This window comes from Rhinolophus sinicus, linkage group LG07, assembly GCF_036562045.2.
Source record: "Rhinolophus sinicus isolate RSC01 linkage group LG07, ASM3656204v1, whole genome shotgun sequence".
Classification (NCBI taxonomy): Eukaryota; Metazoa; Chordata; class Mammalia; order Chiroptera; family Rhinolophidae; genus Rhinolophus; species Rhinolophus sinicus.
Genome location: NC_133757.1, coordinates 64604185 through 64629000, shown reverse-complemented (window position 1 = coordinate 64629000; position 24816 = coordinate 64604185). Strand labels below are relative to the sequence as shown.

Genomic DNA, 24816 nt, shown 5'->3' with positions numbered 1-24816 from the left:
GTGCTGGCTCAGGTAGTAGATGGTCATCAACTGTGATTGATGGCCATCAGCTGTGGCTAGTTGGCCTTCAGCTGTAACCAGTGAGCCACTGGCCTCTAACATAACTGCCATAGCTACGCTAGCAGCAAATGGGGGCTAGCAAGAAGATGGTGGCTGAGCTAGCAAATGGCAGAGTGTGGATTGCGGATTGCAGAGAGGCGGATTGTTGGTTGGCAGAGAGAAGTGGACGGCAGGTTGCGGATCATGTGGCTCCTGCTTCCTGTGTCTCCAACTCAGCTGCCAGCAAGAATATAAAGGTATGACTCCCCTACCTATGGCTCCGTGGGTGTTCCTTTTTGGCCTCACCATATCCTGCGTTGTTATGTGGGGAGCGGGACCAGAGACCCCACCGCATGCCACCCTGCATGACAGAAGGGTTAAGGGAAATCTCTAGTTCACTCAACTTATATAAAGAAAGAAACCCTGTGGAGGCCCTAAATTAGCCTTCTGGTAACCCTGCAGACCCCATGTGGATTGCCTGCCAGCTGTTTACCAGAGTTCACCATTAGGTTCAACTAAACTGCCATAAAGCAAATGGCCTCCCCAAAGCGTGAATGGCATATTGGTTACATCTGGAGAGCAGGGTCCTTATTCCCTAAAAGAATACCTTTATACTGATAATCATTTTTTTCCAAGTAGAGTAAATTACTGATTTATTTAATTAAATGGTTTTAATTTAAAAGTATTCATAAGAGAAAAATTTTAAGTAATCAAAAATCAAACTCATAATGAAATTGAATATTTATTTGAATTTCTCCTGGTAATAGCACTCAACATACACAAAGACAAACCAAGCGGTGAGATTCTGTTTTAAATGTAGCCATTTTTCAAAAAGTAAAAAGTTGGGTTCTGTATTTAATGGCAACAAATGGGACATCTTCTATTTTAAAACTACCATTCAAAAAGTAGCATTTTAAGAATTATATACTATAATTAACATGATGTGTTTTATAGAATGAATACATGTTTGAATGCCAATGTGAATATGGAAGAAATCTGTGTTAAAACCACATGGGAAAACCAAATGTTTTTTTCGTGTTTTTTTTTAAATAAAAAAGTAGCTTGAAATAAAAAAGGAATTTGCTAGTAAACTCAATAAACTTTCACACATGGGATTTTTAAAAATCCGCACACACAAGTGGTACATTTGAGTAGAGCCAAAACCTGACAGCTCATTTCTGTATAAAGTGGAAGCTCGTTACACAGTCAATGTTAACTTCCTAAAGTACACATTTTGCAGACTTGTCTAGTAAAATTGCAATATCAAATATACAAAATACTTAACAGAAGAGATGCAATAACAAAGCTAAATCATTATAAAGTTTTTACAACTAATTTAAAAACTTTTGATTCACCCAAGAATAGAGATATCAAATACAATAGCATTCTCATGCTCCAACACTGTGCATCATATGCTTTCATTATTTGGCAAATCTTTTGGAGTCAAACAAAATTAATGTAGTCTAAACAATGTTTCTTCTGTCATTGCAATACAATTCCTCGGGGAGAACAGTTAGGCGCAGAGCAAGAATTAGAGTTTTGGAAGTTTTGGTGTGTTAACTACAGGATTTGCCTCCTGTAAGTATCTCCTTCCTGAACTCTTGTAATCATAGGTGCAGCTGTGAGTTTCTGCATAGCGATGAGATGCACAGAAGTTGTTTCCACATCTAAAGCACAAAAAAAGTTCATGTGAATAGTCACATTTCTAGTCGAGGCCCATCTGTTCGGGAGATCAGTGCTTGACCTCCGGCAGTCCCACAGGAGCCCTTTGGTTCTCTAGCAGCTTCGGCTCCGGCATTTCCCTTCCGCTCATAGACAAGCAGAAGAACCCCCCAAAAGAACAAGGTAATGGTCCAGGAATGTGAGAGTTTATAATAAAGAATCTGTTATGGAATGAAGCAGTATGGCTCTTTATTAAGTAGTAAAATTGCAAAGCTGATAAATATATTCACTACTTAAACATGGGAGAACTACGAACTTCTCATAAGAAAATTATGTAAAACCCAACTAAGCCAGGAAAGGACTTAAAAAATATTTCCAGCAACAAGATAAGCTGTTTCCATTTGAATAGAATACACTCTCAAAATCAGCAGTTATTTTTAATGCCTGGCTTCAACCTAAGGGCGGATACCATCCTTGGGGCATGTTAATGAACGCTAATGAAAGAAATAATTATGGGTAGAAAAAAATTATTATTTTTTGTAAATATATTATTCATCTGTTTTGAAATAAAAGTGTACCATATAATTGTTAAAATTTATACTACATTAATTTTAAATTTAGTCCTTTTTTTGTTCAACTTAAAATAGAATCTTGGAGGAGGGGTTCTTCCAAGCTATATTCAAACAAAAACTGAGTATATCTTTCATAAAGCAAAGAAAGTGCACTCTCCCATTGGTTTAAAGCTGTTCATTTATAAGGCAGGGGAGGATCTCATGAGATTGTCAATTCATGAGTTGTCTACTTGCTCTTCACTTCAGCTAATTAGGAATTCACCTGAGAGCTGCTATTTGAACATCATCTTAATGATGTTACGAATAGCCGATTTAAACAATGTTTTATATTGTACCCCCAAGCTGAGTTACCACAAAGAAAGCACCTCAGCTTTGCCAGCTAGCCAACCTACCTGCATTCATAGCTAGTAGCCAGTCCAGTTTTCTTTCCACATAGAAAACAATGCTTTGTTGTTTTCTTCTTTGTTTGAATAGGGGCTTTCACAGGTGGAAGATGATGAGTACATTCTCCTATTTAGAGAAAGGACAGCTTCATTAATACAGGCATAAAATTCAAAATGTGAAATGTTAAGCAAAACACAAGCAAACTTCTATGCCATAAAAATTAACTTGTTATTTTTATATCTAAAATTATTTTCAGAATCTGCAGGTAAAGATGAGTTGTTATATTTTTAAGATGTGGTAGGTTTCAACTGACTGGGACTCATATTTTTAGGACTTTTTGTACACACCAAAACTTCTCTGATTATTCCTAAGGGCCATCAGTGTACATAAAGTGCACCAAACTTTGACAGAGAATCAAGAAAAATGTCTGGTTTAAAACCATATTTATGAGGCCTCTGAGAAACAATATACGTACCATGTTTCCCTGAAAATAAGACCTAGCCAGACTATCAGCTCTAATGTGTCTTTTGGAGCAAAAATTAATATAAGACCCGGTCTTATATAATATAATTAAAGACCAGGTCTTATTTTACTATAAGACAGGGTATAATATAATATAATATAATATAATATAATATAATATAACGTGGTCTTATTTTAATATAAGACCGAGTCTAATATAATATAATATATAATATAATACCAGGTCTTATATTAATTTTTGCTCCAAAAGATGCATTAGAGCTGATGGTCCGGGTGGGTCTTTATTCTCAGGGAAACACGGTACTGTGTAATACAATTACCTGTTCTTTCACACCAACAAGGAACACCAGAGTATCACGATAATGGTCTTGATACGAACAAGTTATTGGTCAAAGCATGAACAAGTTATTTATTCTTTAAAAATTTCAATTTGTTCATTTTTAAGATAACAGAACAAGTTATTTTTTTCTCCCTAGATTTCTAAGGGTTCTAAGGTCAACTCAGTTCTCACATATAAAAAGCATTTGGAAATTTTAAATGTTTTAATTATGTAAAATATCATATCATCAATAGTGACTAATATGGTGCACTGATAAATTCTGTACTATTTTAACAACTTGATTTTTTACCTTAAAAATAAGAGTACATCTGTTATGAGAAAGAATTAAATCAATTTCTTTAATTAATAAGTGAAATGCTTTTAGAACTGAGCAAAATTCCAACAAATCCCTCCTAAGTGGAGAGGCTCCAAGTCACTGTGACAGTGGTTACAACAACAAGCACACAGCGCACTTGGCTGGCACTCAAAGGCCAAGAAGCAAGAGGCAAGCAAAGAAAACCAAAACAAAGGGAAGGGCAAGAGAACAACTGCTGAATGTCACTGGCACTGGAACCTGTTCCCCACCACCGAGAAAGGTTTGGGAGGCCTGGGCTCGATGTTTACCTGGCAGCTAAAAGTCTCTGAAAATTCTCCAAGGGTCAAAAAATTAGAATTACAATTAATTGTTGCTACACCTTTTGGATGCTAGGTTTGTTTTATTGCCAGTTTAAAATACATTTCTGATCTTGCCCAAAACTGGTAACAAAATTTGAAACAATTAAACTCCTAATAATGCTGGGCACCCACTCACTTAATTAGCATTTCTTCTTCAAGACATTGAGAGCTATCAAGAACATTTCACAAAGGTGATGGGATACTCTCCACTTCTTAAAAAATAAGCATTTGCACCAGATATCTTCTTTAAGCTCATTTAACGGAAATTTCCTTTGAAATTCAGGCTTGGAATATTCTTCCCTAACCAACAGTAGAAAAATCTGTAGATGATAATTTAGTTCAGTGCAGTCACACTTTCATTTTTTCCTTCCTTAGGGTGCTTAACTCAATGTTTCCCCAACTTTTTCATTCAAGAACTCTTGTGAATGTGCCAAGACAGAGAACAGAGCAGTGACAGGAATGAGGTGGCATAGATACATTAACTGCAGTCTTCTATGAGAATGGTTTCCATATATCCTTCTACCCACCAGAGAAAACAATTAATTAGTCATCTACTCCAGGCTAGGAACCATCACTAATATGTACATTCCCTAGAGCATACAGGAAAGTCAAATTCCTTGGACTGGCATTCAAGGTCACGTATGTCCAGTATGATACCTTTGTAATTTTCCAGAAAGATTTTCTGTCCTTTACCACATCATACCCACCCCTGAATGATGGACTAGACACATTACGTGCACAATCTGTTCTTCTAAAATACTCTACTCCACCTTGCCAACCTAGTAAAACTCTACTTATCCTGTAAGATGTCATCAATCATCAACTCCTCTCTGAAGCCCTCTCTCAAATGTGTGTTGAACAAATGAATAAAGAAAAAGTCAACAATAACACAATACTGATGTGAAGAGTTGCTTTTCAGAAGAAGATTAAAGATATTTGGATTAACTCACTTGTTTGGTGTTTCCAGTTCTAATATTGGCACTACACAATGATCTACAAAAATTCACCCAACAGAAAAGGCAGCCAACAAAATAATAGTGTTCAAGGTGTGAATTTGATAATCATCTGCCTAAAATGATGATGAAAGCTATGAAAATGGATAAAATTTCCAAGGGAGACCCTATAGTGAAAAGCAAAGAGGACCAATGGAGGAACTTAGTAGGTCAATTAAATAAAAGTTATACCCAAACTTTCACAGGCTCTTCCAGGTAATTCAGAATGGTACAGTTATTACTGAAAGGAAATGGCAGCAAGTCACACAGCTCTAGTTTGGGAAATCTTCACTGCAGGGAGCAGCAGATGGCTTAACCTAAATGAAATGAACCAAAAGAGGGTACCCAAGGACAAACACAAGTCTTGGAAAATGAGTAAAACACTGAGGTTAACAAAAAACAAAAACAAACCCCAAAAAACTACAACAATGTGATACCCCGGAATAAGAGGGGTTGGGGGAGAGAGGGAAGACAGAGGGAGGGAAGGAGAGGGGGGAAGAGAGAGAGAGAGAGAGAGAGAGAGAGAGAGAGAGAGAGAGAGAAAGAGAAGCATCCACTGGATTTGAAATTGTGGAGATCTTTGGTGACCTCAGCAACAGAAATTTCAAAGGAGCAATGAGAAAAGAAGAACGCACTGAAGGCTGAGTTAGAGGTAAGAGAGAAATACGTGAAACACCAACTTTAAAGAGGCTGAGCTATGGGTTAGGACAGGACAGGCTTGACTATATGTCAAGGAAAAATAATTTTAACATGTAAAGTAGATTTCCAGTCAAGATGGTGGAGTAGGTAAATGTTTTGCTTGTCTCCTCTCATGACCACATCAAAATTACAACTAAACTGTAAAACAACCATCATTAAGAATCTCCTGAGGTCTAGCTGAACTGAAGCCCTACAACTAAGGACAAACAGAAAAAGCCACCTTGAGACTGGTACGAGGGGCAGAGATGTGGAACAAGCTGGTCCCACACCTGTGTGTGGCCTTTAAAAATTAGAAGGGATATCTCGGCTGCATTGGAACCACCCGGAGGAGAGAAGGGTCTCAGCCCCACACCAGGCTCCCCAGCCCACGGTTCCAGTGTCACAGAGAGAAGTCCCCATAACTTCTGGCTGTGAAAGCCAGTGAAGATTGTGACTGAGTTAGATGGAGGGCAGATGCACTCCCGGACACTTCTCTTAAAAGGCCCAGGCATGGACTTACTCACTGACAGACTCACTCACTCTGAACTCAAGCACTTGGGCAGCAGCTTGAAAAGGGGCCAAGGACATATGAGGAGGCACTAAATTGTCTGCCGTCAAGTCAAGGGCAGGAGGGGCAGTTTTCTCCCAGACAGAAGTGCTGATAGAATCCATTGTTTCTTTGTTTAGCAGTCCTATTCTCCTGGAGTGAGGATGCAGGCAGCCGTATCTGAGTGTCCATCAATCTGGCTAACACTGTTCGTCCATCCTGGTGATTCCCTGAACCACCCTCCACCCCCAACTTTCGGGCACACCCAAGCCGCTTCCGATGGCTTTTCCATACAAAGACCAAGTCTTGGCTCATGCTGTGGACTTTCCTAAAATCTCTCAAAGGTTCACAAAACCCAAATAAGTAGCACTTGGCTTCAGCATGTCCCGAACCTCAAGCCTGGCACTAGTGCCAGCCGGCCTCAGTTCACAGTTTGGCCTCTCAAGGCACCTCCAAGCACAGCACAGGCGGCCATCTGTGGATTGCTTTGTGGCTCATGCCAAGTGTCCCCGGGCAGGACAGAGGCTAGGGCTAAGCTTGGTCTGCATAAGGGCCCCTCCCAGAAGGCCCTAGGCTGGCAAGCTCAGTGGCCATCTTCAGACTGAGCCAGCGCATCATCTGCCCATCTCCAAAGACAATGCAACCACAGCGCAACTGGTCAGGCACCACAGCCCCACTAAAGTGAATCCTGATCTGTAGGGTCAGCCCTTGAACCACAGCTCCTCCACTGTAGTGATGACCCATACTCACAACCAATCAGTCCTAGAGTCAATCCCTCCTACTGACATGCAAAGAGCAACCGAGGCTCAACTACAACAGAAGACCACATACAACCCACACAAGGGACACACCTGAAGCACCCAGCTCAGATGAACAGGAAGATTGTGCCACTGAGACCCATAGCACACTTACTACATAAGGCCACACTACTAAGATCGGGAGAAATAGCAGCCCTACCTAATACATAGAAACAAACACAGGGAGGTAGCCAAAATGAGGAGACAAAGAATCATGTCCCAAATGAAAGAACAGAACAAAGCTAAAAAAAAATAAAAAAATAAAAAATAGAGAAGCAATCTACCAGACCCAGGGTTCAAAACACGGGTTGGTTATAAGGATGCTCAATGATCTCAGGGAGAACTTCAACAAAGAGATAGGAAACATAAAAATAGAGGTAGAAAACATAAAAAAGAACCAGTGAGAAATAAAGCATACCATAACTGAAATTAAGAATATATTAGAAGGAATCAATAGATTAAATGAAGCAGAGGATCGAATCAGCAATTTAGAAGATAATGTAGCAAAAACACACAAACATAACAACAAAAAGAAAAAAGAATCCAAAAACATGAGGACAGTTTAAGGGGCCTCTGGGACAACATCAAGCATACCAACATTTGCATCATAGGGGTACCAGAAGGAGAAGAGAGAGAGAGAGACAGCAAGGAGTTGAAAAGCGATTTGAAGAAAAAATGATGAAAAACTTCCCTAACCTGGTGAAGGAAATGGACATACAAGCCCAGGAAGCTCAGAGAGTCCCAAACAGGATGAACCCAAAGAGGCCCTCACCAAGATATGTCATAATCAAAATGCCAAATATTACAAAGAAATAATCTTAAAAGCAGCAAGAGAAAAGGAGTTAGTTACCTATAAGGGAGCTCCCATAAGACTATCAGCTGATTTCTCAACAGAAACTTTGCAGGCCAGAAGGATTGGCAGGAAATATTAAAGTGATAAAAAGCAAGTAGCTACAACCAAGATTACTCTACCCAGCAAAGCTATCATTTGGAATCGAAGGACAGATAAAGAGCTTCCCAGACAAGAAATAGCTAAAGGAGTTCATCACCACCATAGCAGTATTAAAATGTTAAAGGGACTCTTTAAGACCAAAAAAAAAAAAGATTAAAAATATGAATAATAAAATGGCAATAACTACATATCTATCAACATTCATTGTAATGTAAATGGATTAAATGTTCCAATCAAAGATAGGGTGGCTAAATGGATAAGAAAGCAAGACCCTTACATATGATAAAGAGACTCACTTCAGATCAAAAGACACACACAGATTGAAAGGGATGAAAAAAGATATTTCATGAAGATGGAAACAAAGAGCTGGCGTAGCAATACTTATACCAGACAAAACAGACTTTAGAACAAAGTCTATAACAAGAGACAAAGAAGAACCCACTACTCCCACTTCTGGGTATTTATCTGAAGAAACCCAAAACACTACTTTGAGGGGACAAGTGCATCCATATGTTCATTGCAGCATTGTTTACAATGGCCAAGATGTGGAGGCAGCCTGGGTACCTGTCGATGCAAGAATGGATAAAGAAGAGGTGGTATATATACAACTATCAGACATATCTATGAGTTTGTTTGTTTCGTTTATTTTGTTCTTTAGATTTCACATATAAGCGAAATCACATTGCTCTTTCATTCTCTGTCTGACATACCCCACTCAGCACAATATCCCCGCAGGTCCATCCATGCCGCTGCAGATGGCAAGAATACATTCCCTCCCAGGGCCGAGTAATATTCCGTTGTATACGAGGTCTGACAATTAAGTTTGCGAACTCATCCTAAAGAAAGTGCTATAATACATCCCTCATTGCTGAATATCACTACAGTCACCTTCGAAGTACTACCCTTGGAAAGCTATGCACCGATGCCAGTGCCTGGTCCACCCTTCAAAGCAATTTTGGAACTCTTTTTGGAATGGCCATCAGAGCTATCATCCTATTACCCTTGATGTCTTGAATGTCATCAGAATGTCTTACTTTCAATATTTCCTTTATCTTCAGGTAAAGAAAGAAGTCATTGGGGGCCAGATCAGGTCAGTAGGGAGGGTGTTCCAATACACTTACTTGTTTACTGGCTAAAAACTCCCTTCCAGATAGTACCCTGTGAGCTGGTGCATTGTCGTGATGCAAGAGCCATGAATTGTTGGCAAAAAGTTCAGGTCGTCTAACTTTTTCACACAGCCTTTTCAGCACTTCCAAATAGTAAACTTGGTTTTTAACTGGTTGTCCAGTTGGCACAGATTCATCATGAATAATCCCTCTGATATCAAAAAAGGTTAGCAACATTGTTGAAAACAAGTTTGCAAATTTAATTGTCAGACCTTGTATACTCAAAAGAAGTGAAAGCAGGTTCTCAAAGGGATATTTTATACCCATGTTCATAGCAGCTTTATTCACAGTAGCTAAAATGTGAAAGCAACACAAGTCTCCATCCACAGATGCATGGATAAGCAAAATGTTGCATATACATACAATGGGATATTATTTGGCCTCAAAAATATGGAGGTTCTGACACATGCTACAACATGGGTGCAACTTGACCTTATGCTAAGTGAAGCAAGCTGGACACAAAGATCAAATACTGTAGGATTCCACTTATGAGGTACTTAGAGTAGTTAAAATTATAAAGAGAGAAAGTAGAGTAGGCCAGAGGGAGGGGGAAATGTGGAGTTAGTGTTTAATGGGTACAGTGTTACAGTTTTTCAAGACATAAGGGGTTCTGGAGATGGATGGTAGTGATGGTTGCCCAACAATGTGAATGTACTTAATGCCACCGAACTGTACACTTCAAAAGGATTAAAACAGTAAATTTTACATTATGTGTATTTTACCACAATAAAAAAATTGTCTAAAAAAGGGATGTATTAAGACTTTAGAACCATGGAACTTATATAATAATGGAAAACAAAGCCTACGTATCTCTTTAAAGACAACACTCACATAACAGCCATAATTTATCAAATATCCTTTAGAACCTTGAGGTTACAAAGGTGGTACACCTTTGTAAAGAGCTTCCCTTCCTAGTGTGGGCATGAACACACAAAGGTTGAGGACAGCAATGGCCACCTTGAAAATCTGGCCAGCCAGTGAAGCTTTAAAGTGTTATGGTAGAACGAGGTTTTAGTGTTACAGTCATCGTGCTATTGTTCCTTGGAAAGGGCTGGCCTTAGAGATCCTTTTCTTTTATCCAGAATAACCAGTCTATCAAAAAGAACTCTTACTACCATCCTTGACATTGGATCACGATGTTAAAAAATAACTTTCTAGGTTACTGCATCAAAGCCCACCCAGTAGCCCAGCATGGCTCCAGAGTGGTCAATGCATGGGAGGGATGGGAACTACATGTTAATTCTTCATTCACCTTGTCTTTTCACATAGACCATATCTCTTCCCAGACAACAGAGACCTAAATTTCATTTTTGTTTTATTCTTCAAATACGTCCTACAGTCAGTTCTCATAATCATTTTCTTAAGTGAAATAAAGTTTAGGGAGAGTTTGCTCTGTACATACCAGAGAATGTTCTTCTCATTTCTCTTTGAAACTCAACAGTATGCACAATGATATGATTATTAGCCTTATATTGTTTTCAAAGTTATCTGTAGCTTACCTACTCTTTTCCCTGTTGCTGTATTATTTCCATTCATTCCAATACCACGGGCAGACTACAATGAAAACACAAAACATCTATAGAGGTGAGTTAATGGAGAACAGAAGAAAAGATCACCAAACATAAAATACTTGTACTTTTTTACAAACATGTTGTTGGGCTTTATTTTAAAATTATTTAACCTAATTTTGATTAAATAAACTTGAAACCTCATTCTCACATCCAGCAATATAGTATTTATTACTTATCTTTAAGAGAGTATGATATGATGGCACAAAAAGAAGTTCTTATTTGGGAAAAACATTAATAAAAGGTATTTAGCACTCAAAAATAAAGTATTTCCCTCATATCCACAGTTTTGCTTTCCGCAGTTTCAGTTACCTGAGGTCAACCGAGGTCCAAAAATAATAAATGGGAAATTCCAGAAATAAACAATTCATAAGTTTTAAACTGCATGCCATTCTGAGTAGCATGATGGAATCTCACTCCATCCTTCCCAGGATGTGAATCACCCCTTTGTCCCACCTGTCAAACTCACTCCATCTTGTCATGTAGGCATTGTACCATCTCACATCATCATAAGACGAATAAGGTTGAATATAGTATAATAAGATATTTTGAGAGAGACCACATTTGTATAACTTTTAACAGTACATTGTTATAATTGTTCTATTTTATTACTAGTTATTGTTCATCTCTTACTGTGCCTAATTTATAAATTAAACTTTATCACAAGTATGTATGTATAAGAAAAACAGTATATATAAGGTATTATCGTGGTTTCAGGCATCCACTGGGGGTCTTAGATTGTATACCACCACAGATAAGAGGGGACTACTGTATCTGGTAAGATGTTTACATGAAATAATTTTCAAATTATAGTTCTCAATTTAGGATTAAAACATTAGTTAAAATTCAGCTGCTAAAAAGATTTACTACAAACTACATAAACATTTTAACAGAAACTATGAAAAGAAGTCAACCTTAGGCTTCCTTACTTATGTAACCGAAAAAATAAACTTTAAATATTTTGAGTCACTACAAGGACAACAAGTAGAATATACTGAAAGGTAAATACTTACTAGAAAAAATTCTGCAGATTCTAACTGGGGAGAACTTTTCCTAAAGCTTTCTTCCTGAAAATGCTGGAGGTTTGTAGACAGCCCAATTCCCGAGGTCCAAAGCTTGCCTACCCCACGCGTGCTCTGGAACCCATCTCTGCTTGTGCTACGGGTCAGCGAAGAAAGAAAACCTACATTATTTACACAACCAACAGGCTCTTTGGAAGCCTTGTTTGCCATTTCTGTGATATCCCGAGCCTCAACTTTAGAAATAATATCGGATCTTTTCCCAGGTGAATCAACTTTAACAGCTCGAAAGTGAGTAGACTTAGAGAAAGAAGAATCAGTTATATTTCGAACATCCAATGACCGGAGCACATTTTGCGAAGCAGAAGACTGGAGAGTCCCAGACTCAGGACATTTGGACTGTCTCTGTGGTTTCACCAGAGAATTATAGAGTGACATTGGTGTAGAACAGTGAAGAGGTGACAAGAGTCTATTCTTTTGAGGACTTAATTCACGGTGGTTGAGAACTGTGGTCTCTACTGATTTACCACTCAAAACTCTTGCAACATGTTTAAGATGCTGTTCTGCAGTTTTTGACCCTTTATTACCAGTAGTGAGTAAGAACTCTGGATTTATCTTTGAAGCATCTTCTAAGCCACTGTTCTGTTCATCAGTATGTCCTTCTGTAAATGAAGCAAACAAACCCACTTCAGGTAGAAGTGATTTTTCAGTTACACACTGTTCAGAAGTTGGAAATAAAATAGCGTCATCCTCATTATTAGATGACAAATTTCCTGGAAAGTGTTTTGTCTGCCTAGGCAGGGATGATTCAAGATGGAGAACAGAGTCGACAAACACTTTGTCATTTTCAAACTCCATATGAGTTATCTGAGGTGGTAGTTTGACACCATCATTCGAAGGAGACAGTGTGTTACTCTCCCAGTTACCATCTTCCGTAAGAAATTTACTAGGGACAAGTGATATTGTTCTATCAGCAGGGGACAGAGTTGCCAGACTTGAAACTGCATTGTTGGATGTTTCAGGTAGATGTGGATTCCCAGGAGAAGGTAAAGAAGACTGCCCAATGTGGGGGAGAACTCTTAACAATCTGTGCCGAGCAGCTGCTGTGGAACTACTAGAAGGTCGAGGAGCTATAGGTGGGTGAGGTTTTACCTTGACAGATTTCTTAGGCTAAAAGAAAAGAGTGAACATATAATTCCTTTACACAGTCATTTTCTCTGCCCATAAACAAAAATTAATGAAAAAAGAAAATGTGATTTACTATAAGATATTGGTATTTTGATTACCTCACTTTAAAATGTTTAAAAAGATTAAAACCTTAAGCTTACGATTGAGAAGAAATTTGTTATCTTAAGTATAATTTTCTGAGAATGTTAAAGAAAAATAATTTTATTTACTTTCCTCACTTCTGATTCACTGTCAGAGTTTTGCCGAGAAGAAAACTCACTTTATATTAGATATGACATTGCTGACCATTTTTGATTCCGTACAACTTTTCCTAGTAAGATGAGCATGGTTGGCTAGGTAGGTATTGGAAAGGAGTTAACAGGACTAAACTGCTATCCTTGAAAATGCCTGCTTGCAATGTTGCTTCTTTGGCTGGCTTCTGGGGACTTGTATTTCAAGAGGGATCTTACCACCCTGATTGATAAAAGTAGCTCGCCATGCCTAATCTATTTGTGCAAACAACATGGTTTACACTGAATACCGTCTTTCCTTCTGGGAGTCTGGAATTTTGGTGCAGGCTAGGCAGAGGGTGCCTATGTGAACAGCCTCCAATAAAACCCCTGGGCACAGAGTCTCAAATGAACTTCCTGGTAAACAACATTCTACATGTGCTGACACAACTCATCGATAGAGGAGTTAAGCACATCCTGTGAGACTTCACCAGGAAAGGATTCTGGGAAGCTTGTGCTTCACCCCATGAGCCTTTTCCCTTTGCTGATTTTGCTTTCTACCTTTTTCCTGTAATAAATCCTAGCCATGAATACAACTATACGCTAGTCTTGTGAGTCTTCCTAGCAAACCATTAAACATGGAAGTGGTCTACGGGTCTCTGATACAGTAGGTTTTAGATTTTTAATAAAAATATCACAACAATTCATAATGTTATGGATACAGATGAAGATTAAAGTTATGAAGCCTTATCTCTTATCATTAAGGTTGTTATGAGCATCCAGATGGGATGTAATACCTAATGACCTATCAACAATCCCAACATAGAAATACAAGAAAACCTAGATAATTCAGTGGATATCACTTGAGGCAAGAAGTAGAGAAGCTAAAACTAAAAATTAAAATTAAAATTAAAAAAATTAAAAACAAAAGAAAGATATGCTGGCTCCCATAGCTGCTTTTATCCTAGGGCCACTGTTTTGCTAATCTGCAATTTTATACTCAGCAAAAATATTCTACAAAACTGAAGGTGATGACTTCTGGGCTATAATGATTAATGGTGGTTGCCTAAATCTGAATTTCTTCATGCATTCTCCAAAAAACCACACAGATTAACAACATAAACAAATAAAATCATGCCTTCATGAAAGCTAGGAAACAGATAAAATTAACTTCAAATTACCTGTAAGTAGAAAAACACTCAAATCCAGGATACTCACCTGCAAAGCCTATGCCTATAGTGAGAGCAAGCTAGACTGTGGAACAAGACAGGAAGGAAAGAAGGAAGGAAGGGAGGGAGAAAAGGAGGGGAGGAAGGGCATTAAGAGAAGGAGGGGAAGGAAAAAAAAGAGAGGTATGGATAACCTAGGGCTGATGGAACAAATATAAACCCAAAAAGAGAAACTCCCACTTGATTATGAAAATATTGAAAGCAGGTTTAAGATCTAGGATATTAAAACACAGGCTACTAGAAAATTAAAAGAAAGTGGCTTAAAACTGTTCAGGACCTGAGGAGATAGCTTCAAGAAGATACCACTTCTGGGGAAAGAAGAGGTAAGTTGGAAGGAAAAGGATCCCATTGAGAACTTAATAGTAAAGGTAAAGAAGGTAGCAAGAAAGTGAAAGTAAGAATCCTATAGCCACAAAAAAATCACAAAATCAGAAAACACACCAACCTCACCCTCCAATAAGATTGCCATTGATTTAAAAACAAAACTACATTTCACTAAAATGAAAGAGGGTACTCTTGAAATAAGTAATTTACTTTGTCACACAAAATCCTCACTTTTATCTACACATAACTGTTAACATTTATTTGAGTAAATAAAAATTTCACAAAAAAATCAGAACATAAAACAGAAATACATAGACCAAATCCATACTAAGGTACTATGAAATAAAACGGAAAATGAGAATCAGAACATTTCAGCTGATGAAAATACCACCCCCAAAAACAAAGAAGCAAAACAAAACTGCATCACAACACTCCAACCTGAATTAACATCCTTAAGTTAGTATTTGCAGATATTTTTTAAAAAGCCACATCACAGGAGGCCGGCCCGGTGGCTCAGGCGGTTAGAGCTCTGTGCTCCTAACTCCGAAGGCTGCCGGTTCGATTCCCACATGGGCCAGTGGGCTCTCAACCACAAGGTTGCCAGTTCAATTCCTCGAGTCCCGCAAGGGATGGTGGGCTCTGCCCCCTGCAACTAAGATTGAACACAGCACCTTGAGCTGAGCTGCCGCTGAGCTCCTGGATGGCTCAGTTGGTTGGAGCCTGTCCTCTCAACCACAAGGTTGCCGGTTCGACTCCCGCAAGGGATGGTGGGCTGTGCACCCTGCAACTAGCAACGGCAACTGGACCTGGAGCTGAGCTGCGCCCTCCACAACTAAGACTGAAAGAACAACAACTTGAAGCTGAACAGAACCCTCCACAACTAAGACTGAAAGGACAACAACTTGACTTGGAGAAAAGTCCTGGAAGTGCACATTGTTCCCCAATAAAGTCCTGTTCCCCCTCCCCAATAAAAAACAAAACAGCAACAACAACAAAAAACCTAATGATGTGCTTTAAAAAAAAAAAAAAGCCACATCACATCAGAATACTAAAAACTCAAGACACAATGGACAAAAGAAAAAGAAAGATGTGAAATGAGAGCTGACAAAACCCAGAAAATAATCTGAAGAGCCACTAAATCATCTCAGAAATGAAGACTAAATTACAACGTGCCCACAGGAGATTAGATTCTCCTGAACATGTAATACAAAGTACTCAAGGAAGGTATGAAAAAAGCCAAGAGGATGAAAATGAAATAAAGAATCAAAAAGAATCAGAGAGTGCTTGCATAGAAGAAAAATAAGATCCCACATGTGTACAAAGGAAGTCTCTAAAAAAGAAAACAAAGAAACAATGAAAACATTTAAAAAACTATCACTCCCAAAATAAAACTTGAAATCTTCAAGTCACAAGACTCAGTGTATAGTAAAAATTGATGCAGAATGGTTAATTTCAAGATACACTGTGTTAAAATCATTAGACTTAAAAGGAAAAAAAATCCTCAATTTACAAAGACTAGAAAGTCAGATTGGCAACTAGATTTCTCAATGGCAATACACAAGGCAAGACAACAGTAGAGCCACATTTTAAAGAAACTCAAGGGAAAAACTGTGAACCAAGCATTTTCTATTCAGCCAAATTGTCCTTTAAGTATCCAAGCTAAAGAAAATATCCAATAACTGAGGAATGACTGTACATATAAGCCTTTACTGAGTAATTTAGTAAAAATGAGCTTCTTCTAATAAAAAAATTATGGGTAAAATTGAGTAAAAAAACTGATAGTAAGCATGGTATATGTTTAATTAAAGAGGTAAAACTAATGTAAGAGTGGGACAACAGTAAAAGAATGATTTATAAATGTTATATTTTCTACAAAAGTAGAAATAATGCAAATTTTTTTAAATGGAAGAAAAAAGAGGAGAGAAACAAATTAATTTATTTATTGAAAGTTCATTAATTGTAACTTTGTTAATAAGTAGGACTCAAAAGATATCTTTCAAAGATGGAAAATAAAAGAAGGTTAAATAAGGAAAAAGCAGATCAAGAACATGAAAAGATACTAATATAAAGTTAAAAATAGACAAAAAGAAAAAGCTTCTGAAGGTCCAAAAAGTACACAGTCACACATCCACATATCCATACACATACAAAAGAAAACAGACCATGAAGAAACTGTAAATATAACAAAATTATAAGACAGTTGAGACCAACTATAAAAATCATACCAATAAATGTAAATATGATTGTTATCTATTTTTTAAAATTTCAAATTGGTTCACAAAGCAAAACCCAATCATATGTAAAAGATATACCTAAAACAAAGTAAATTTAAAATGTTAATTTTAAAAAAAAATTTCAAAAAGCTTGAGAAAGGTGTAAAAAGCAAATGAAAACAATAAGAAAACAAGGGTTATGGACCTGATGATATCAGGCAAAGAAAATTCAAGCTGAAAGTCAAACAGAGATTAAATATTTTATAACATCTAGAATTATCAGTATAATGAAAATATACACTTATTAATATTTATGCACTAAATCACACAACTACCTTTTTAAAGCAAAAACTATGGAAGATGAAAAGAGAAATGCACAGAAACCCATTAATAGACTTTCACATATCACTATTCTTATTTCAACAGAAATCAAGCTGATAAAAAAATAAGGAAATATAGGATCTAAATAACCAATCAATAAGGCCAATTTACAGATAACTATCAATTTTTTTACTCTGATTATAGAAAATGAACCATATTCTAAAATGTAAATGGAATATTCATGAAGAGTGATTATTAGATCACAAACAATCAAATTCTATTAAGTAGAAATATAAACAACATTCTCTGATTTCCATGCAATAATACTAGAAATTAAAAAATAATGAAAAATCAAAAAGCCTCTCTAACCAGAAAATTTTCAAATTCCGTTAAATAACTCTTGGATAAAAGGGAAACTATACGAGGTATGATCGAACACTACGATGAATGCTTAAGTAAAAAAAATTGTTACACTAAAAGATGACACATTGCTATTAATCCCCCTCAAAATACTCCTCCTCACTTCAAACACTTAATCTCATTATTCTTGCCACTTTCTGAAGCAGTTCTGGAAGTCTTCTTTCCTGAGTGTCTTTAGTTGCGCTGTCGTGGCTGCCTCGATGTCCTGAATCGATTCAAAATGTTTACCATTCACGGTCATTTTTACTTTGGGGAAGAGCAAGAAGTTGCATGGTGCCAGATCCGGTTAATAAGGTGAATGAGGACACACACCGTAATGTTTCTATTTGACAGAAACTGCGGTACCAGAAACGAAGTGCAACCCAGAACCTTTCCATTGTGATAAAAACAAATGATGAATGCTGCTACCGAGTGCTATCCAATGGTAAGGCAGGGATCTTTAATACGGGAAGCAGTGCGACGAACCTCAGTAACACTGTGTGACAAGTTTCAACTTGTTTGGTGCAGTCAGTCGGGTGTGAACTACAGTTCAGAGAAGGTATGTTTTAAAGTGTGCCATAAATCATCCTCCATCATGACAATGCTCTGTGTCACACATTGCTTCTGGTACCGCAATTTCTGTCAAATAAAACCATTACAGTGTGTCCTCATCCACCTTATTCACCAGATCTGGCACAGTGCGACTTCTGGCTCGTCACCAAAGTCAAAATGATTCAGGACATCGAGGCAGCCACGACAGTGCAACTAAAGACACTTATAAAAGAGGACTTCCAGAACTGTTTCAGGAAGTGGCAAGAAACATGGGTTAAGTGTGTTTGAAGTAAGGGGGAGTATTTTGAGGGGCATTAATGGCCATTTATCTTTTACTGTAATAATTTTTTTTTTAATTTAAACATTCACCATATTGTTTGATCACATCTCGTAAACTAAAACTGCAAATTTTCTTAAAAAATAATGAAAATACTATAAAATTAAATGCCTCCTGATAAGTTGCACTGAGAACAATGCAAGATCTATGTAATGTTCCTGCCCAAAATATTTAACCTGCATCTAATCATGATGTAACAAAACCACTAGCTTACACTCTTCAAAAAATCTGACATGAATGTTCCAAAAAGGCTAAGAAACAGTTCTGTAAAACAGAAGACCAAGGAAACATTACAACTAAATTCAATGCATGGTTCTTGACTGCATCCCAGATTGAAAACAGAACAAAAATCAAAACAAAACAAAATGCTATAAAGTACACCATTGAGACATGGAGATATATGAATACAGATGACCTAATGTGTATCAGTAATAGATTGGCATATGATAACTATATTGTGATTATGTAAGAGAAGGCCCTTGCTCTTAGGAGATACATATGCTAAATGAAGCATTTAGGGTAAAATGTTATATCGGCAACTAACTGCCAAATGGATAAGGTAAAGAAATAGAGAAGGATCAGGGAGCACCGAAATATACCAAGCAACTACTAACAGAACTAAAGGGAGAAATTGACCAAAACACAATTATACTAGGAGTCCTAAATACATCACTGACAGCTATGGATAGATCATCCAAACAGAAAATAAATAACGGAATAGCAGCCCTAAATGACACAATAGATGAAATGGACATAAGTGACGTTTATAGAGCACTTCATCCTAAAACATCAGACTATACATTCTTTACTAGTGTACATGGAACATTCTCAGGGATAGACCATATATTGGGACATAAAATCAGCCTCAGCAAATTTAAGAAGATGAAATCATACCAAGCAGATTCTCTGATCACAAGGCTTTGAAATTGGATATCAACTGCAAAAAGAAAGCAAGAAAAAACACAAATACATGGAGATTACACAACGTACTTTTAAAGAACGACTGGGTCAAAGAAGAAATTAGAGGAGAGATCAAAAGATACATAGAAACAAATGACAATGAAAATACATCCTACCAAAATTTTTGTGATGCAGCGAAAGCAGTTTTAAGAGGGAAATTTATATCAGTACAGGCCTAACTCAAGAAACAAGAAAAATCCCAAATAAATAACCTCATGTTACACCTTAAAGAACTAGAAAAAGAAGAACAAATGAAACCTAATGTCAGCAGAAGAAAGGAAATAAAAATCAGAGCAGAACTAAATGAAATAGAGAACAAAAAGACAATAGAAAATATTAATGTGACAAAGAGCTGGTTCTTTGAAAAGATTAACAAAATTGACAAACCCTTGGCTAGACTCACTAAGATAAAGAGAGACGACACTAATTAACAAAATCAGAAATGAAAAAGGGGAAGTTACAATGGATGCCACAGAAATACAAAGAATCATCCAAGAATACTATGAAAGACTATATGCCACCGAATTCAATAACCTAGAAGAAATGGACAAGTTCTTAGAAACATATAGCTTTCCTGGGCTGAACCATGAAGAACTGGAAAATCTAAACAGACCGATCACCAGTAACGAAATTGAATCAGTCATCCAAAACCTTCCCAAAAGCAAAAGTCCGGGACCAGATGGCTTCACTGGTGAATTCTACCAAACCTTCAAAGAGGATCTAATACCAATCCTGCTCAAACTCTTCCAAAAAACCGAAGAAGAGACAATGCTCCCTAACTCATTTTATGAGGCCAATATTACCCTGATACCAAAACCTGGTAAGGACAACACAAAAGAAGAAAACTACAGACCAATATCTCTGATGAATACAGATGCAAAACTCCTAAACAAAATTGTAGCAAATCGAATGCAACAATGCATTAAAAAGATTATTCATCACGACCAAGTGGGGTTCATCCCCGGGGCACAAGGATGGTTCAACATACGCAAATCCATCAATGTGATACATCACATAAACAAAATAAAGGACAAAAATCATATGATTATATCAATTGATACAGAAAAAGCATTTCGCAAGATACAACATCCATTTATGATTAAAACAATAAAATAGGTATAGAAGGAAAATACCTTATCATAATAAAGGCCATATATGATAAGCCCTCAGCTAATCTCATAATTAACGGAGACAAACTGAAGCCCTTTATGTTCAGGAACATGACAGGGCTGTCCCCTGTCACCTCTGCTTTTCAACATTGTGTTGGAAGTCCTTGCCAGACCATTCAGGCAAGAGAAAGAAATAAAAGGCATCCAAATTGGGAATGAAAAAGTTAAATTATCACTCTTTGCAGATGACATGATGCCATATATAGAAAACCCTAAAGACTCCACCAAAAAGCTATTAGAAACAATCAACGAATACAATAAAGTTGCTGGCTACAAAATCAATGTACAAAAGTCCATTGCATTCCTATATACTAACAATGAAATCTCAGAAAAAGAAATTTAAAAAAAAAATTCCTTTTGCAATTGCAGCAAAAAGAATAAAATGTCTAGGAATAAACTTAACCAAGGATGTGAAAGAGATATATACTGAAAATTATAAGCCATTTTTAAGAGAAACTGAAGAAGACACAAAGAAATGGAAAGACATTTCATGCTCATGAATTGGAAGAATCAACATAGTTAAAATGACCATATTACCCAAAGCAATATACAGATTTAATGCAATCCCCATCAAAATCCCAATGGCATTTTTAAAAAGAAATAGAACAAAAAATCATCAGATTTGTTTGGAACCACAAAAGACCCCAAATAGCCAAAGCAATCCTAAGAAAAAAGAACAATGCTGGAGGTATCACACTCCCTGACTTTAGCCTCTTCTACAGGGCAACAATAATCAAAACAGCATGGTATTGGCAGAAAAACAGACACATAGACTAATGGAATAGAATTGAGAACCCAGAAATAAAACCACATAAATATGGACAGATAATTTTTGACAAAGAAGCAAAAAACATACAATGGAGAAAAGACAGCCTCTTCAATAAATGGTGCTGGCAGAATTGGACAGCCACGTGCAAAAGAATGAAACTGGACTGCTATTGTCACCATGTACCAAAATTAACTCAAAATGGATCAAAGACTTAAGCATAAGACCTGAAACAATAAACTGCAGAGAAGAAAACATAGGTACTAAACTTATAGACCTTGAGTTCAAAGAGCATTTTATGAATTTGACTCCAAAGGCAAGGGAAGTAAAAGCTAAAATAAATGAATGGGACTATATCAAATTTAAAAGCTAATGCACAGCACAAGAAACCGGCGACAAAATAAAGAGGCAACCAACTGAATGGGAGAAGATTTTTGCAAACAGTGCCTCCGAGAAGGGTCTAATATCCAAAATATACAAGGAATTCATGCAATTCAACAACAAAACAAACAACCCAACTGAAAAAGAGGCAGAGGACCTGAAGAGACATTTCTCCAAAGAGGACATACAAATGGCAAATAGACATATGAAAAAATGCTCAACATCACTAATCATCAGAGAAATGCAAATAAAAACGACAATGACGTGGGGGGTGGAAGATGAGGGTAAGGGGGATCAAATATATCGTGATGGAAGGAGAACTGACTCTGGGTGGTGAACACAGAATGGGATTTATAGATAATGTAATACAGAATTGTACACCTGAAATCTATGTAATTTTACTAACAATTGTCACCCCAATAAATTTCAAAAAAAAGAAAAAGAAAAACGACAATGAGGGGCCGGCCCGGTGGCTCAGGCGGTTAGAGCTCTGTGCTCCTAACTCCGAAGGCTGCCGGTTGGATTCCCACATGGGCCAGTGGGCTCTCAACCACAAGGTTGCCAGTTCAATTCCTCGAGTCCTGGAAGGGAGGGTGGGCAGCGCTCCCCGCAACTAAAATTGAACACGGCACCTTGAGCTGGGTTGCTGCTGAGCTCCTGGATGGCTCAGTTGGTTGGAATGCGTCCTCTCACCCACATGGTTGCCGGTTCGACTCTCGCAAGGGATGGTGGGCTGTGCCCCTGCAACTAGAAAATGGCAACTGGACCTGGAGCTGAGCTGCGCCCTCCACAACTAAGACTGAAAGGATAACAACTTGAAGCTGAACGGCACCCTCCACAACTAAGATTGAAAGGACAACAACTTGACTTGGAAAAAAGGCCTGGAAGTACACACTGTTTCCCAATAAATTCCTGTTTCCCTTCCCCAATAAAACATTTTTTAAAAAAATGCTAAACCTACAGTTATCATATGATTCATCAAGTCCATTTCTTGAATTGAAAACCTATGTCCGTGTAAAGAACAGATGTCATGTATAATAATTCACAATATGTGACTGGATAAACAAATTGGGGTATCTCCATATAATGGAATTCTACTCTGCAATAAAATGTAACAAACTAAGATTACTCAACTGCGTGGTTAAACCTCAAAAGCATTCTAAGTCAAAGAAGTCAGACACAAAAGGGTACACACTCTGTGACTCCCGTATATGCCATTCTAAAACACGATGTATCATGACAGCAGATAAGTCCGTGGTTGTTTGCGGCTGGGGATGGGAAATAAAAAAAAAACAAAAACAACCACAATGAGATATCACCTCATCCCAGTTAGAATGACTATCATCAAGACAAATACCGTGTTTTCCCGAAAATAAGACCTAGCCAGACAATCAGCTCTAATGTGTCTTTTGGAGCAAAAATTAATCTAAGACCCAGTCTTATTTTACTATAATAGAAGACCGGGTCTTAGATTAATTTTTGCTCCAAAAGACGTGTTAGAGCTGATAGTACGGCTAGGTCTTATTTTCGGGGAAACGCAGTAGTAACAAGTGTTGGAGAGGCTGTGGAGAAAAAGGAAGCCTCATACACTGTTGGTGGGAATGAAGACTGGTGCAGCCGTTATGGAAGGCAGTGTGGAGGTTCCTCAAAAAAGTACGAATAGAATTGCCATATGACCCAGCAATCCCTCTCCTGGTTATCTACCCAAAAAATCTGAAAACATTTATCCATAAAGACACGTGTGCTCCAATGTTCATTGCAGCTTTGTTTACGGTGGCCAAGACATGGAAACAACCAAAATGTCCTTCGATAGATGAATGGATAAAGAAGTTGTGGTATATATACACAATGGAATATTATTCGACGGTAAGAAAAGATGAAATAGGACCATTTGTGACAACATGGATGGATATTGAGATTATAATCCTAAGCGAAGTAAGTCAGATGGAAAAAGTAGAGAACCAAATGATTTCACTGATATGTGGTATATAAACAAAAAGCAACAAAAGAACAAGACAAACAAATGAGAAACAAAAACTCATAGACACAGAGAATAGTTTAGTGGTTACCAGGGGTAAGGGGGGACGGGGGTGGTAGATGAGGGTAAAGGGGATCAAATTATATGGTGATGGAAGAAGAACTGACTCTGGGTGGTGAACACAGAATGGGATTTATAGATGATGTCATACAGAATTGTACACCTGAAATCTATGTAACTTTACTAACAATTGTCACCCCAATAAACTTTAATTTAAAAAAAAAGAAAGAGGGGCCGGCCCGGTGGCTCAGGCAGTTAGAGCTCCATCCTCCTAACTCCGAAGGCTGCCGGTTCGATTCCCACATGGGCCAGTGGGCTCTCAACCACAAGGTTGTCAGTTCAATTCCTCAAGTCCCGCAAGGGATGGTGGGCAGCGCCCCCTGCAACTAGCAATGGCAACTGGACCTGGAGCTGAGCTGCACCCTCCACAACTAAGACTGAAAGGACAACAACTTGAAGCTGAACGGCACCCTTCACAACTAAGATTGAAAGGACAACAACTTGACTTGGAAAAAAGTCCTGGACATACATGTTCCCCAATAAAGTCCTGTTCCCCTTCCCCAATAAAAATCTTAAAAAAAAAGAAAAAGAAAGAAGTAGAGAAGGAAAGCAAATACGAAAAAATGTTTACTTTATTATTAACTGGTGAATCTGGGTCAAGTGCACAGGGGTGTTATGTATAATTATTATGTGTATAAATAATATTGGTATGTAAATAATATTATTGGCAACGTAAAACAATTTTAGGAGTTCAAATATACCGGGGGTGCCAAAACAATGTGTAAACGTGACTTTTATTTATCTTTTGTTATCAGTATATATTGATATTACAATTTTAATATTTTTTTTTCCTTTCTTAAAATGTGTATACAGTTTT

At 37.5% G+C, this 24816-nt stretch overlaps 1 protein-coding gene across 14 annotated transcripts in view; it reads right to left on the bottom strand.

Annotated features, from left to right (window-relative positions):
• Positions 1-768: 768 nt before the first annotated feature.
• ZFAND4 (zinc finger AN1-type containing 4) overlaps positions 769-24816 on the bottom strand; it is a 107237-nt gene continuing 83189 nt past the window's right edge. For all 14 annotated transcript variants that reach the window (XM_074337278.1, XM_074337277.1, XM_019716172.2 and 11 more), the window contains 4 exons: positions 11848-13023; positions 10766-10820; positions 2666-2783; positions 769-1706 (listed from right to left, as the gene is read on the bottom strand). In XM_074337278.1, coding sequence (XP_074193379.1) covers positions 1571-1706; positions 2666-2783; positions 10766-10820; positions 11848-13023 — 1485 coding nt within the window. In that variant the 3' untranslated portion in view covers positions 769-1570. The remainder of the gene's footprint in view (positions 1707-2665; positions 2784-10765; positions 10821-11847; positions 13024-24816) is intronic.